Source organism: Ambystoma mexicanum, chromosome 10, assembly GCF_040938575.1.
Source record: "Ambystoma mexicanum isolate Mex_15411 chromosome 10, UKY_AmexF1_1, whole genome shotgun sequence".
Classification (NCBI taxonomy): Eukaryota; Metazoa; Chordata; class Amphibia; order Caudata; family Ambystomatidae; genus Ambystoma; species Ambystoma mexicanum.
This window is the reverse complement of record NC_090932.1, coordinates 106,154,831-106,172,173: the sequence shown is the minus strand read 5'-3', so window position 1 is coordinate 106,172,173 and position 17,343 is coordinate 106,154,831. Positions and strand designations below refer to the sequence as shown.

Genomic DNA, 17,343 nt, shown 5'->3' with positions numbered 1-17,343 from the left:
CCCCGCTTCTGCTACATCCTGCGTGGGTCCAAATGTCTCGCTATTCCGATTTGCATTCCCCCCTAACACTACCCACGCCCCTCCACTCCCCCCCCCCTCCCAGTTCAAAATCACCTAAAATCCATGCTCCACTCGGCTTTTAATCAATGTCACCTTTGCAAACACGTCGTGTGTCCGTTTCCAAGCACAGCCTCGGACATGTCCAACCCTGTGGATCAACTGGTGTTTCCAGGCTGACTCAAGATTATTGGTCCCTGGGTATTTTTTATCGGGATGGATTAGTGCAAAGGGTGTGGGTTGAGGGAATTTAAACTTCGGTTAAATGTGGTCAGTGTGATTACTCAATAGCCCCCCAAATCAGATCGCCAGTACTGTGCCCACCTTGGCCCACTAGAGCCTGAGTAGGGCGCCAGACTTTTGAGGGTGCCCAGAGTGGACCCAGCTGAGGTTGATGGACGGCCACTGCGGGCTCCCATGACAAGGCCAGGTCCCAGATTTGAAGAATGGCCGCGTTATCGGAAACGGGTTGATAAGCATCAAGTCCCGGTAGGCCGCGGGCCTAGTAGCAGCAGCCGGCTCGAGTTACACAGGACCAGGCGCCCGCTTTTCTAAAGGGGGGCCTGCTAAACGCCAGGGTGACAGCGACTAATGCCAGCCTCCTTTCCTATCACTTAAGAATTTTAATAGCCAGAGCGCGAGAGAGAGAACACTTCAGCCATTTCCACCCAGCCAGGCTTTGAAGGTCTGGCCTGGCTAATGAGCTTCAGCCTTGCAGTCAAGATGGCCGCCGAGAGGACACAGCCCATCCCAAGCCCCTTGCACTTTCCGGGTGGCAGAGTCCTGTCTACTATATGTGAACTTTTCTGGTGATGCGGGCAAGGCGTATCACTTCCTTGAACAGACAAATAGGCATAACTCAGCTTGTGACCACATGACGCCATAAGGAACCGGGCACATCACCTGTGTTTCTGGCACCTTTTAATTAAACAGTTTATATTCTTTAATGGGTCATTTGTTGTCTGGGAAATTAGGAGACCCAAACTCTAGTACCAGTTTCCCAAAATGCCTACGTTTTGAGATCAAGGAAAAAATAGCATTCTCCCTGAGACTTAGTTCCCTTATTTGTACAAACTGGGGGTGCATAGAAAAAAGGCTAAACACTATTATTGAGTGACAGTCAAAATGGGAACCAGGGTGAGTCTCTGTGTCATAGAAAAGTGCAGAAGCAGCCATTTTAGGCATTCCCAGGCACAATCAGGTGCCTCAAATGTTGCACCACGAACCCCACTGCCCAGTGCCAGAGGGGCGAAGGGCTCCTCGTGGGGCACCAGTCAGTAGCATCTCACCACTTTGCAGGTTGCCTGGAGGGGGGTGGTGCATCAAGATCTGAAAGGAGCCTTAGGGTAGGCTCTTACCCCCCCTCAGAGCTACCCCAAGCTCTGCCACTGCCCATGACAACTAGTTCTACACAAAAAGTCAACTCGGCCTCCAACAATTCTAAAGGAGAAGAAAAAAAGACAGAGTCCAGCTGAGCTACACAGAAGTGAAAATAGAAATGTTTGTCTAATGCTCATGAAAAAAAATTGCTATAAAAGAACAGCTATTACTAGACTAGACTTATCTCTTGGAATTCTGTGTGCTTGTACTGCGCGGTGTGCGTGAGCAGAATTAGCCATCTGCCTTTCTTCCTCATGAAAAATGTATTTGGAGGAGTTGAAAGATGGCGGTCAGCCTTGACCAGTGAGCTCCGAGTGTATAGAAAATGAGATTGCTAAATGTGTTGCACCCTGCCGCAAAATGATTATGACTCTGAAATGTCAGTGTCAACACAAAGTGAAGCGTTTGATGTCAGTAACTGAGTGAACAGCTGCTAGTCACTGCATTTGTTTATTTAAAGTTGTTGCTTCGGTAGCACAGTGAACCAAATGTGCACAATGCCAAAGGCATTGTTTGGGGGTCAGCCTTGTGGATGGGGGCCAGCCAGAGAAAAGTTGATGGAAATGTGTAATGCGTTGCTTCGTGCATTACACATCCACTGCCTGGGGAGGAAAACTAGTGTTCAACTCCCGGCTTTGACACTGCGTAGAATGTGGGTCCCGCAAACGATTGCACATGACTGCGCGCCAACAGGCAAGAGCAGACACATGGGCTGTCTTGGCTCACCAATGTTCTTAGCGTGACAAACCTGCCAGAGGGACTTGGCTCTAAAAATGCCCCCAGTGCGGTGGGCGCCAAACCACATTGCCACGCACAAATATTAGCTCTGCAGTTACCAATCCGTGAAACCCTCTTTTAATAAATATGTTGAGGAAAAACAAAAAGCAAAGAATATTTTTGAAGCCAGGGCCTGCTTAAAATTCGGATTGGAAAAAGGAAGAGCGTAGACTCTCCATTGCTGCACTGCCTTACTGGTAAGAAGGGCTTTGCACAGTGATGGAAGGGAGCGGGAACGCTCGGGAGCGGCGTTCCACTACTAGTCTTTCTATGTAGAGGATTTGTCCATTCATGTCCCTGTGCAAGTTTAATGTTGTAATAGGAGTCTTAGTTACTCGTCACTTAGACTATTGCAGTTCCCCGGTCGCAACACCTCGCCACATGTCTCACTGTGCTTCCGCCTACCCTCTACCCTGCGAGACCTTAGTTCCAGTACTGTGTTCGGTACACGTCTCCCACTGGTTTTGCACCATCCAATTGAAGGAAGAGCCTCCCTTCTGAGAAGAGGTCTCTTTCTTGGAAAGCGACATCTGACAGAACCTGCCCATTTAAATCTCATGTCAATAATAAGTACATTTCCAAGGAAGTGCTTCAAAAAGTAGTGCGGCCCATTCTTACCCCAATGCACCCAAGACATTCCAGTACAATGTACTTCTTCCTAACTAAGGGCAAGTAAAGCAGACTTTGCCTGCACCGAGATGTCCAGTGCATTGGGCCCCGCTGGAGGAGGTTGACTTGACACCATTTTGCCTCTTTTGCAGGAAGTGGAGACGCATGGCAAATGGCCGCCTCCAGCGGCTGGGGCTCATTATTCAGGACACCTCCTCGTTTTACACAAAACATTTGGTCTATTTTTTGCTGTGCTCAGAGTGTCTGTCCATCGACGCCAGGACCTGTGGCAGTAGGCACTATACAAATGTAAGATAACATGACATAACATTATACACAGCCCCTCGCCCTCCCCCACCAGATGCGGGCATGGGACAGTCTTTGCAGTGAGCGCACGAGGCCTTGGCCCCTTGGTGAAAGACATTGCACAGTTTGCAGTGTGAATAAGGTTCACGAGGAAGAGTCTGCTCCCCACGGCCTTTGCTGGAAGCTGAATTATTTTCATTGTACAATTTGAGGAAAAAGTCCCCACAGTTTTTTTTTTACCTTTTAATTATTAATATAGTTCTTATGACTACCTCTAAATACAATAACTTACAAGTTTATTCATTTAAATAATGTAAAACATGTTTAAAACGGTCGGGAAAGGTTAAACTATAAGTACACACATACACGGAATGAGGCTTCTCCATTCAGTTGTGTTTATCGAAAGTCTTCCATGCTGGTACCCTGTTTTTTTTTCAATTATTAATGTTCATTTTTTTTCTCCATCATTGGCGTCGTAAACGAAATCAATATCCGAAAAGCTTTGTAGAAAATAGAAAGTTCACCTTGCTCTTGTGTCCAACAAAGAAATTGTATCGAAAATATCGAGCAGGGCTGTTTCGCCAATTATTTTGTGTATTTTTACAAACATACGAAGTGTTTTTTTTTTTTTTTCTTTTCCGGCTGTCCATAACAAGACCTTGATCGCCCCTACTGGCACCAGCAGTTCTCCGTGTTCACACGGATGTACTTGTCCCTTTGCTGGCGTCTGTCCATGACATATCCTAGCGGAATGCTGCTGAGAAACCAATGGGGCGCAGAGAAAAAAAGATGCAGTTTCCTCCTGAGACCATAGAAAGTGTTCCCTTCAATAAACAAAACAAAAATGAGTTCTCCTTTTTGGCCCAGTTTCCTGAAAAGATCAGTAGAGTTTTTGTTTTGTTTTGAGTAGTCTTTCAGAATGAGCAGTCCTGTCTTGCGCCAAAGGCAGACCTCGTGTTTCTTTTACATCGGGGGCACTACCAGGCCGGTCATCGCTAAAAATCAAGAGGAAAAGGAAATAAGGTCAGCATTTTGAAAACATGTTACCACTTTTTGACATCTGTCATGCATAGGTCTGAGAACGCTCCTGCGAGGTACATCAGCCCTTTGGAACGATGCACAGAGAAGATTCATGGAAGTGTTTTATAATGGCGCAATCCCATAGGAAAACGTTCCATGAATCAGGCCCAGAGTATTTTCAATGGGCAGGTATTGCATTTGCTCATTTTTCCAAGGTGTAGGCCAGGTTCTCTCAGAAGGCATGCTTTAGTTCTAATCAGACAGCGCTTGCCATTAGCTGAGCTGGACTTCTAATCGCAGCTCCCAGCGGGTGTGCTACACTTGTAATGGGACGGTGCGATCATCCTGTACTTCTAACAGGGCGGTAGCGGCACATCCCAGCAGATGTGCTATCCTTCGGAAGGGGTGCCAGCATCCCGTACTAGCAGGCATGCTCTACTCCCGATAGGTCGCTGACAGCACATGAAACAGAACACGCCTGTCCTGTTTATAGTTCACCTGAACACCTCTCCATTAGCACAGGTGACCGGTCTTCATTTGGAGACGATGCTTCGCAAACCCTACATGTGATCGTTGGCTGCATGGCAGCCATGATGCAGTTAGCTATTGATTAGTAAGCTGCACATGGGTTGAATTGTTTAATAATTGGGATTTGAATTAAAGCGATGCTGATATTGTTCTGGGGACGTGGCACACTTATTACCCATGCTTGCTATGACTGGATATGGGAATAGGCGTGAGTGGTAGAATCTTAGACACTATTGAAAAGTAATCCCGCCCATAACAGTGCACTATCAGAAGACTTCTGAGTGACACTCAACTCGGCTGGCAGGGAGTAACCACCTTCATGGACAGGGAGGCAACCAGGGTTCTGAATGAGACTAGAGCCGGTCAGATAGCACAGGGAGCTAAGCGCTTGCCCCTGATATCTGTGTGCAGCCTGCTGTGGCAGGTTCGAACCCCGGCAGGGTCAACTCAGCCTGCCATCCTTCCCAGGTCAATAAAATGAGTGCCACTCTGTAGGATAATAATGTCTTCTGTTATTTGAGTGCTCTGAGTCCTATGGGGTGTAGCACTATATAAGAAATACATTATTATTATTATTAATAGCAGGCTGTAAGGATGGTCATGTCAGAAAAATCATGGATTCCCATAAACAACACAGATCTGCACCTCAGGCCGCACCTTCTTCTACATGCACTCATTATAACTGGAAACATGTAATATCACACAATGGTATACACACAAACACAGATTTAAAAAATCAAATGCACATTCCAAGAAAATGATTAGTCATCCCACCACACAGACCTGTGACCGCCATTTCCAGAAATGAGCCTTCTCTAAACGAATGCTCTGATCACTCATTTATATTGTAAATTCTTTCCTAAAAATATCACCTTTATGAACCCAGGTCCTGTGCTCCTTCAGCGTCATACAAACATCACGGCAAACCCAATCACTCGTCGCCAACCCTGATTATCCCTCGCCAGCCCAACACTGACGCCTAGCCAGTCTCTGAGATTCTCCGCTTCCTTCTAGGCCAAGCATTGCTCCCCCGGCTGCTCATGCCATGGCTGGTACCAGCAGAGCATTGACTACCCAGTGCCCATCTCTTGCAGCATAATTCAAATAATGGCTTCTCTCTTCACATCAGAGCCCTGACTCCCTCCCCCCCAGTTTCTACCTTTTATGCCGTACAAAAAAAAACGCCACCCCTCACCAATTTAATTTAATTGAATGTATTCGGTATTTATAATGCGCAAATAAATCAATGACTCACCACGGCCTAACTCCAGTAGGGTATACAATAAAGCAATGACTCCCCACGGCCCACCTCCAGTAGGGTATACAATAAAGCAATGACTCCCCACGGCCCACCTCCAGTAGGGTATACAATAAAGCAATGACTCACCACGGCCCACTTCCAGTAGGGTATACAATAAAGCAATGCCTCACCACGGCCCACCTCCAGTAGGGTATACAATAAAGCAATGACTCACCACGGCCCACCTCCAGTAGGGTATACAATAAAGCAATGACTCACCACGGCCCGCCTCCAGTAGGGTATAAAATAAAGCAATGACTCCCCACGGCCCACCTCCAGTAGGGTATACAATAAAGCAATGACTCACCACGGCCCACTTCCAGTAGGGTATACAATAAAGCAATGACTCACCACGGCCCACTTCCAGTAGGGTATACAATAAAGCAATGACTCACCACGGCCCGCCTCCAGTAGGGTATACAATAAAGCAATGACTCCCCACGGCCCACCTCCAGTAGGGTATACAATAAAGCAATGACTCACCACGGCCCACTTCCAGTAGGGTATACAATAAAGCAATGACTCACCACGGCCCACTTCCAGTAGGGTATACAATAAAGCAATGACTCACCACGCCCACCTCCAGTAGGGTATACAATAAAGCAATGCCTCACCACGGCCCACCTCCAGTAGGGTATACAATAAAGCAATGACTCACCACGGCCCACCTCCAGTAGGGTATACAATAAAGCAATGCCTCACCACGGCCCACCTCCAGTAGGTTATACAATAAAGCAAAGACTCACCACGGACCACCTCCAGTAGGTATACAATAAAGCAATGCCTCACCACGGCCCACCCCCAGTACGGTATACAATAAAGCAATGCCTCACCACGGCCCACCTCCAGTACGGTATACAATAAAGCAATGCCTCAGCACGGCCCACCTACAGTAGGGTATACAATAAAGCAATGCCTCACCACGGCCCACCTCCAGTACGTTATACAATAAAGCAATGCCTCACCACGGCCCACCTCCAGTACGGTATACAATAAAGCAATGACTCCCCACGGCCCACCTCCAGTAGGGTATACAATAAAGCAATGACTCACCACGGCCCACCTCCAGTAGGGTATACAATAGAGCAATGCCTCAGCACGGCCCACCTCCAGTAGGGTATACAATAAAGCGATGACTCACCACGGCCCACCTCCAGTACGTATACAATAAAGCAATGCCTCAGCACGGCCCACCTCCAGTAGGGTATACAATAAGGCAATGACTCCCCATGCCCACCTCCAGTAGGGTATACAATAAGGCAATGACACACCACGGCCCGCCTCCAGTAGGGTATACAATAAAGCAATGACTCACCACGGCCCACCTCCAGTAGGGTATACAATAAGGCAATGACTCACCACGGCCCGCCTCTAGTACAGTATAGAAATCCTGGTTTCCACCACCAGAGCCCTCGCCGCCCAGTTCCTCATTCTGCAATGTGTATCTCCAACGTAGCACCGACCCCAGACTCCATTTCTGCCATCATACACTAATTATACTCCCTCCCCTATCACGCATCATCATCACTGAAACACCTCCCACCCCCACTGCTCAACTTGCAGAAAGCATGTCTCCCTCCACCAGCCCCCCATCCTTAACACATGAATGAAGCACAGGCTGCAGCTTCCGAACTATTCACAAATCAAGGTTTCACCTGTCACCAACACATCACCACCCACACAGGCTCAACCTCCTGGACATACAGATATCATGTCTTCCACGACACAAATCCAGCACTGACCACCAAGCTCCACATGCGGGCATTGAACAAAACCAGGCTACCCCTGTTACCAAGAGAACAGAGTATCTCCCCCCGTGGCTTGATAGACTTCAGCATGCACAAGCCACAGCTTCCCCACTGCCCATCACCAACACAACAACTAGGGCATGCATTTGCATCAAAGCATATATGTCTTTTCTTAGCTCCAAGGGGTTGTAAAATCACGTTGGGATGTCTGAAGATGCAGAAAAAATATTTGGCAGCAACCACAAAGTGCAGAGTGTCAACGCTTGACTGCAGGCAGCGATGATGTCACAGCACTGGGTCATGCCTACATCTAACGCATTGAAATTTGACAGTGACGTGACATTGGCCCCAATGGCGGGAGGTGGGACTGCAAATAGTTAACCTTGAAAGCTTTGTGTGATAGTGGCAAGGAATGGTAAGGAAAGAGGAGGTGCTTGGTTTTCCCCACTAAAAGACACGGTTCCAAATGTATACTAACTACATAGTTTGGATGCTAAACTTTTGGATTAGAATTCGGCAGCGTTATATAGTTGGTCCCTTTTTGGCTGAAAAAGGAAATCCCTTCTAATGCTGTATTTGAGTAGTAAGCAAGGGAGACAATAACAACCAAGGCCAACGCCCAATCAGCCCTCTTTGTGCTGCTAGGCCAGAGAACAGCAAGTACATGTCAAATGTCTCCCTGTACACACTTCCTTTTCATGTGCTGCTCCGCCCTTGGCAATGTGGACCCAGCAACCCTTTAAGTGGACTATTTTGTAACCTTACTCATAAGATGTCTCCACATCCTCCTGCCTCCGAAACCATAATCCTTGGTAAAGACTCTACTTTTCACTGAAAAGGGCTCAATTATTTTGAACTATAGATCCCCCTAATCCTTTTTCCGTCCTTTGATGCTAGGATATGCCGGTCCCCAGATGCCCCACTCGTAGGAAGGGGTGTGCATATGGACTCACTGTATTCTTAAATCCAGGATGGATATGCGCTATTACTTCAAATCTAGTTTTCTACAAATGATTAGGGTCTTTGGTTTGCTTTTGTTTCTCCCCCCCCACACTTTCTCTTACATCTATGGGCATCCCTCCCGCCCAGCCCATATCGCCACCTTCACTCTCTCATGCCGGCCAATGTACTAACACTTTTCCCATGCTCCGGATCTATGTAGGAACTTGGTTTTCCTAAAAAGGTTTTAAAAGGAGGCAGTGCCCTTTTTCCATGACCCATTACATTGAATCCAGGGTTCTACTAATTAATATGTCTGATTTAAAACATAAAGGGCCTGATTCACAGAGGGTTTTCCCATGGGATTGTGCCATTATAAACTAGACCCAATATAATTAAACACAATAGAGGTGCCCATCATTTTTGCAGTAATTCGGAAAACTAGATTAGATGTTACAATGTAATAAGGGATGCATTTAGGCTTTTGTAATAGTGCTTCTCGGATTACCACCTGCAGAGAAAGTCTTGCAGGTGGGGAAATTGGGGGAGTTCCCTGAAAGGCTTGCGCCTTGGATGGCTGGTATGCGAGTCTGGATTTGCGCTTCTAGACTTTCAGAACCCTCCACCCCTCAGGAAATTTTACCATCCAATCATCGGCAAGTCTGCCTCTAATTCTTAAAGGGGTCCTTCCAAAGACGTGCTCACGCAGCCTTTGTTTCGGGCCATGAGCAACAGCGCAGTCCATGAACAGGCTGCGGTGCCTTTTCGGCGGCCTAGAATCTTTCTCAAATGATTTTACAACCCCCTTGGAGGCGTGCGGGACAAGTCCACAGATATGCTTTGCTCAGCGGAAGTGCATGCACGAGATTTGCGCTATAATCAAGCAGTGAAGTAATGCCACTGAATCTGTGACGTCATATACATGCCTATGGCTATAGGTTGTGATGTCATCAATACAGGAATATGACTTCACTGCAGGATCAAGCAGAAGGAGTTATCTGAAAGAGAGAGGGACATATTAGTGCAAGAAAAGCATTTAATTGGGCACTGGTTCATGGAAAATCGATTATCAACCAATAAGACGTGTATATATGTTATGCAGGCACGAAAATTGAGTTGCAATTGGTTCACTTGTTGCGATGTAGTGTCGCTCTAAACAACATTCATGCATTGTTTTTCACTCTGGGTTAATATGAATACCATTCAAACCGGCAGTCACCTTACCTCTCTGGGATAGCAGGTGTGAGATGAGCCTTTACTGCCCATTGTTGCCCCCCATGGTCTCATTTTGATCACAAGAGGCATTATATCCTATATGATAAAAGGCCATGTGTATGTTTGTCCGATGCAGTCATGCGCAGTAGAGGCTGTCCGAATGCACAGGATGCTTCACTAGAGGGAGCTGTTGCCTTAAGAAAGACAGTGGGCCAATTTGCATTGCTTTGCCTGTTGTCACCGCTAGAGGGAGCTGTAGGCTTAGGATATATTGTGGTCCTACTGTGTTAATGAAAACATGCACTTTGGCTAGAGTACACGGGCCTGTACACTACTATGCACATAAATACACAATGCCATGGGTGCAGATTAAATTTCCTTCAAACCCTGCAGAGGGTCCATGTCTCTTGTAGGGAGGAGCAAGCTAAACTAGGTGCCGACCTCTCATGTCTTGGGGTGGGCGCTCAGATACATGATTGAATAATCTATACAGATGCAAAACAAAAACAAAAAAAGTGCTACTGCTCTTCGGAGTGAATGAATGGAAATGGTTGGGAGTACAAGGAAGCCTTCTGTGCATGAGTAATGAGAAGCTGCAAGAAAAGGATGAATGCCTCAGTGCAGGACCCGCCACCACAAAGACCTGTTGGCACTCACGACTAACGTTGATTAGTGGGGTTTTGTTGGCCTTACTAGTGCTTCCAGACCTTGCTAGCGCTTCCAGGTTCTGTGTTCATCCCTTCCAGGCTATCCCTGAAATATCCTTGCCAGGTTGTTCCCGCTGTATTACTTCCAAAATGTGCTTCCATTTCAGTTCATGTGCTGTGGTTATTGTTCTCTGCACTATCACTTTCACGTTTTGTGTCATAGATAACTTCCAAGTTGTGCTTGCCTAATAGGTTTCGGGTTGTATTTGCTCTGTCACTTCCAGGGTGTACTTGCTCTTTCACTTTCAGGGTGTACTTGCTCTTTCACTTTCAGGGTGTACTTGCTCTTTCACTTTCAGGGTGTACTTGCTCTGTCACTTCCAGGGTGTACTTGCTCTTTCACTTTCAGGGTGTACTTGCTCTTTCACTTCCAGGGTGTACTTGCTCTTTCACTTCCAGGGTGTACTGCTCTTTCACTTCCAGGGTGTACCTGCTCTTTCACTTCCAGGGTGTACTTGCTGTTTCACTTTCAGGGTGTACTTGCTCTTTCACTTTCAGGGTGTACTTGCTCTTTCACTTCCAGGGTGTACTTGCTGTTTCACTTTCAGGGTGTACTTGCTCTTTCACTTTCAGGGTGTACTTGCTCTTTCACTTCCAGGGTGTACTTGCTGTTTCACTTTCAGGGTGTACTTGCTCTTTCACTTTCAGGGTGTACTTGCTCTTTCACTTCCAGGGTGTACTTGCTCTGTCACTTTCACGGTGTACTTGCTCTTTCCCTTCGATGATGTACTTGCTCTGTCACTTTCACGGTGTACTTGCTCTTTCCCTTCGAGGATGTACTTGCTCTGTCACTTTCACGGTGTACTTGCTCTTTCCCTTCGAGGATGTACTTGCTCTGTCACTTTGACAGTGTACTTGCTCTTTCCCTTCCAGGGTGTACTTGCTCGTTCACTTTCAGGCAAGTTATTCTTGTTAGAGCTGCCTGCACGCTTTCTGTATCTCTTAGGTCGTGCTTGCTCTTTCCTGCTCCATCATTTCCAGGTTCTGATTCCTCTATGAGTTCCCCCTTTCAGCTGCTGTGCTCCTAGGCTGAGCGTGCTTGATCACTTCCGGGTTACACCTGCTGCTCACTTCTAGCTGGGGAAGGCTTTCCCACTCTCAGGCCGTTGCTTCTCCCAGTCAAGACACACTTACTCTCAAGCAATTACCTCCACAGACTGCGACATTGCAACCACCATGTCATGCCATCAATAGGTGGAGAGAGATTTCGCTTAGCAAACAGTCACGATTCCCCTTTTCAGCAAACAGTTCAGGTTGCCGGGGGCCCTGGAGCGGGAGTGGGGGGGGGGGGGGGAGCCTGGGCAGGACAGTACAGAACCCATATTTGAATTTCCTTATAAACGCACAATCCAGTCACCAGCTGATGTAGGCGCAGGCGCAATCCCCCCCCCCACACCCCCCCAGATTGAGTTAAATAGATGAGCTTTACGTTTCCTAGTGCCATGGATATACATGGCACACGTGACCCCACACCCCCTTGCTCTCGGCGGCACTTGCCACTCTTGGGGGCCGATATTGGGGGAACCGTTGAAAAGCTGGGGGTGATGCAAGGGGATACGCCCCTGTTTTCTGTCAATCTGAGTCCCCCCAAACGTCATGTTTCTGAGTTTACCCTTTTCCATCTTTCTCCCCTGTCCTGACAGATTAATCGGAAACCCCAAAGTGATGCTTTCCTCTGCCCGAAGGAGGCCTTGACTGCGTGGTAGAGAAGGCACCCAGGAAAACACAATGCGTTTGCGTGCTCTCTGCAATGTTCCTTGTATGCGGGTAAGAAGAAACCCAACCTTTAAGTGGGCCACGCTCCTAGCAGGTCATATTTGTAAAGTTCGAATATGTTAACAGTAGCGTAGTTCGACCAGATCTCTCCATGTCACAGAGAATCCACTTTTCCTGTCCTGGCTTTCCCTTTTACCAAACTTTGGTATCACAGGACGCTCTGGATCCAATGCCTTATCTTGATGGTAACACTACGTCTCCCAGAATGCATTCTTTTTGTGAGTAAAAACCTTGCCCAGGAAAGGTCTTATTCCTGGAGGCTGGCAATCATGCACATAATATAGACGAGGGCCCCCCCCCGGGCCCCCCCCTTGTCGCTGACGGAAAGGGAAGCCGACTAAACAGCTCCCCGGTGGAGAAGCGCTAATGGGTTTCAGTGGAGAGATGTGGGGAGTTGCCAGGTATCCCTGTCGGGGGTGATGAATGGGTAACCCGACGCTGGCTCCCTGAAGCGCTGGGCGCTGCAGCAGGTTGTCAAACAAAATATTCTCCTTCACTGCGTAACAACTGGGACGTTTCAATCAGGCCGCCCCTAACGAGGGTCATTACTCTTGGCCACTTAGCACTCAAGTACATTAAGGGACACGGAGAGCCAATGGAGAGGTGGCTGCGAGTTCTAGGGTGCGAACCGCACAACGTTTCCGAATATCCTCTGGAAGGAGTTGCTTTCTGCGCGCAACCGAGCAGCGAAACCCAGGTGCCCAGGCGGGGCGTGTGGGGAAGAGTTCAGCCACGGAGCAAAGACTCTGGGCCTGATTGATGGAACGTTTTCCTATGGGGTTGCGCCATTATAAAACACTTCCGTGAATCAGGCCCACTCTGTGTGCATGAAAGGCAGGCAGGCAGGCGCATTCCATCTGCCCTTCTCATCCCTGCGCTTTACTTGCAGGGCATGCCTCCTTCCCAGTGTTGCCCTCTCCAGGCCAATAATTTGTCACGTATTTTCTTTAAAAGTTATTTATGCTTTTCGTCTGCCTCTTCTGCTAGAAGTTCTATCGTGCATTTGCTGCGCTTTATGAAACCAAATATGAGCAGTTGTCCTTTTCATTCCTTGGATGGGTCCAACTTGTCCCCAACTAGCTGGAATCCATCCATTCCCTTGTGTGGAAAGCTTGTATTACTCTGAGCTTACACTCAGCTCTCTGCAATAACTGCATCCACAAACGAGGGCCTGTGACAACCTTGGTTAAAGGGTAAGATACCAGGTAAGCCGTGTTATCCTTAGGAGCGTGTATTCCAGGGGGCATGGGTGAGTGATCCAAGGGGAAGGCAAGGCCCCAGCACCTCTCCTTCTCCATAGGTTGAGGAAGCACAAGCTGGTGATGTCGATGGATGCTGGCCAATCAGTTGACTAACCAACTTATTCGTCAGCTGAAATGAGGTTATTTCCCGATCCATGTGTTGACATATCTACAGAAAGGTTGCTCAATGCCCACTAGCTGGCGTGGGCACGATTACTGTATGACTGATGTCAGAAATGAATGCATCTATGCGTTACCACCAGTGGAATGGTTTCCGTCTACTTTCTGGGACAGGGCAGTAACCACCAGGGACAATCTTTAGGATTCAGCAGTATTCCCTGCAGGTACAAATAGGCAGCGTATGGCTGAATGTTGCATATTGTTGCCATGGTATCCGGGCATTGTTTCGAAAAAATAGTTTCGAATGCCAAAAGTTTTGACAAAAATGCATCAGAAAAAAATCATTTTTTTGTGGGTAAAGTTTTTTTAAAAACTAAAATGGGTGTTAAGGGATAACAATAAAACGGGGGATGTGGGGACCCCCCCATTATTTTTTTTAAAAAAAAGAATGTATTTTTTAGACGCATTTGTTGTCGAAACTAGACATTCGAAATTATGGCTGTCGGAATAATCCCGCTATAAACCTGTCGCCATGTCTGCACCTGGCTTTCCTCCAACTCTTGTGGCAAATTAAAAGTATGTACGTGTGGAGAATACAGAATGTAGACAATGCATAGGACATTACTTACATATGGGCTACAACATAACATGGTACAACATTACTTGGACATCCACATGTTGTGATTCGAAAAATCACAAACGCCACATTCCAGGGTAGGCTGCATCAGAAGCCTTCCATCACAGAGGTCAGCCCCCCCCTACCCCAGCCGAACGCAAACACCTCTCAGCAGGTACGCGACAGTGGCTGACGGTCTTACCTCGGAACCCATTGCCGTTGCCGCTGGAGCAAGCCGGAGAGGGGGACCCCTGTGGCCGGATGACTGGAGCGAAGGCACTCTTCTGTTTGACGGATGGGAAGACGGAGGAGGAGAAGGGTAAAATGGAGGAGCCACTGGACGAGCCGATCGTGGGACTGGAAGGCATAACTGTAAAGGAGAGGAGCCATGAGTAGCAGAAATGGCACGAGGGCCCACAATGAAAGTACACATGAGGAGTCTCTGGTCCAATGCAGAGGCTCCTAGGCATAAATACAGACATCAACTAACCAGCAGGTCACTAGAGCTGAAAGTAGGGATGGCAGGGCTGGGCACAGAGGCAACTGGGAGTCGGATAAAGTATGAGAAGTAGCTTACACAGTACCTTGACCCACCATACTTGTGCTAAAGTCTAAGAAGCAGCTTACACCGTACCTGGACCCCCCATACTTATGATCAAGTCTGAGAAGCAGCTTACACAGTACCTGGACCCCCCATACTTATGATCAAGTCTGAGAAGCAGTTTACGCCGTACCTGGACCCCCCATACTTGTGATCAAGTCTGAGAAGCAGCTTACACCGTACCTAGACCCACCATACTTATGATCAAGTCTGAGAAGCAGCTTACACCGTACCTAGACCCACCATACTTATGATCAAGTCTGAGAAGCAGCTTACACAGTACCTGGACCCCCCATACTTATGATCAAGTCTGAGAAGCAGCTTACACAGTACCTGGACCCCCCATACTTATGATCAAGTCTGAGAAGCAGCTTACGCCGTACCTGGACCCCCCATACTTGTGATAAAGTCTAAGAAGCATCTTACACCGTACCTGGACCCCCGATACTTATGATCAAGTCTGAGAAGCCGCTTACACCGTACCTAGACCCACCATACTTGTGATAAAGTCTAAGAAGCAGCTTACACCGTACCTGGACGCCCCATACTTATGATCAAGTCTGAGAAGCAGCTTACACCGTACCTAGACCCACCATACTTATGATCAAGCCTGAGAAGCAGCTTACACAGTACCTGGACCCCCCATACTTATGATCAAGTCTGAGAAGCAGCTTACACAGTACCTGGACCCCCCATACTTATGATCAAGTCTGAGAAGCAGCTTACGCCGTACCTGGACCCCCCATACTTGTGATAAAGTCTAAGAAGCATCTTACACCGTACCTGGACCCCCGATACTTATGATCAAGTCTGAGAAGCCGCTTACACCGTACCTAGACCCACCATACTTGTGATAAAGTCTAAGAAGCAGCTTACACCGTACCTGGACGCCCCATACTTATGATCAAGTCTGAGAAGCAGCTTACACCGTACTTGGACCCACCATACTTGTGATAAAGTCTAAGAAGCAGCTTACACCGTACCTGGACCCACCTTACTTGTGATAAAGTCTAAGAAGCAGCTTACACCGTACCTGGACCCACCTTACTTGTGATAAAGTCTAAGAAGCAGCTTACACCGTACCTGGACCCCCCATACTTATGATCAAGTCTGCGAAGCAGCTTACACAGTATCTGGACCCCCCATACTTATGATCAAGTCTGAGAAGCAGCTTACACCGTACCTGGACCCACCATACTTGTGATAAAGTCTAAGAAGCAGCTTACACCGTACCTGGACCCCCGATACTTATGATCAAGTCTGAGAAGCCGCTTACACCGTACCTAGACCCACCATACTTGTGATAAAGTCTAAGAAGCAGCTTACACCGTACCTGGACGCCCCATACTTATGATCAAGTCTGAGAAGCAGCTTACACCGTACTTGGACCCACCATACTTGTGATAAAGTCTAAGAAGCAGCTTACACCGTACCTGGACCCACCTTACTTGTGATAAAGTCTAAGAAGCAGCTTACACCGTACCTGGACCCACCTTACTTGTGATAAAGTCTAAGAAGCAGCTTACACCGTACCTGGACCCCCCATACTTATGATCAAGTCTGCGAAGTAGCTTACACAGTATCTGGACCCCCCATACTTATGATCAAGTCTGAGAAGCAGCTTACATCGTACCTGGACCCACCATACTTGTGATAAAGTCTAAGAAGCAGCTTACACCGTACTTGGACCCACCATACTTGTGATAAAGTCTAAGAAGCAGCTTACACCGTACCTAGACCCACCATACTTGTGATAAAGTCTGAGAAGCAGCTTACACCGTACCTGGACCCCCCATACTTATGATCAAGTCTGAGAAGCAGCTTACACCGTACCTGGACCCACCATACTTGTGATAAAGTCTAAGAAGCAGCTTACACCGTACTTGGACCCACCATACTTGTGATAAAGTCTAAGAAGCAGCTTACACCGTACCTAGACCCACCATACTTGTGATAAAGTCTGAGAAGCAGCTTACACCGTACCTGGACCCCCCATACTTATGATCAAGTCTGAGAAGCAGCTTACACCGTACCTGGACCCACCATACTTACAACAACACCTATCATCTTTTGATGCAACATTGATTGGCAAGGAGCCCATAACATCACTGAAATTGGAGCTAACGGTAACATTTGAGGGTGCACTTGGCATATGCCGCCATCTAATGGAGACGTTGCACAAGGCATAGTAGGTTCGTCCCCCCTTCCCTCAATTCTCTATATTTGTTTGTACTATTAATGCAATTATTCATCCTTGCTGCAATTCATTGTCTACCTCCACTGCCCCCACCCTGTTTTCCCTGTGGGCGCTTTGAAAGAGTTTTTCTAATTGTATAAGCGCCTAATAAGTGATCAATAAATAAATGACAGCATATGCCAAGCGCCCCCTCAGAGGCTCTGATA

General features: G+C 47.5%; 1 protein-coding gene across 4 annotated transcripts in view; it reads right to left on the bottom strand.

Moving 5' to 3' along the window:
- Positions 1-3,369: 3,369 nt before the first annotated feature.
- Positions 3,370-17,343, bottom strand: part of EBF2 (EBF transcription factor 2) — a 250,907-nt gene continuing 236,933 nt past the window's right edge. For 2 of the 4 annotated variants that reach the window (XM_069617589.1, XM_069617591.1), the window contains exons 15-17: positions 14,542-14,709; positions 9,591-9,662; positions 3,370-4,124 (exon numbers count right to left, since the gene is read on the bottom strand). In XM_069617589.1, the coding sequence (XP_069473690.1) occupies positions 9,634-9,662; positions 14,542-14,709 (197 nt within the window). In that variant the 3' untranslated portion in view covers positions 3,370-4,124; positions 9,591-9,633. The remainder of the gene's footprint in view (positions 4,125-9,590; positions 9,663-14,541; positions 14,710-17,343) is intronic. The other 2 variants (XM_069617588.1, XM_069617590.1) reach the window with 1 other exon arrangement.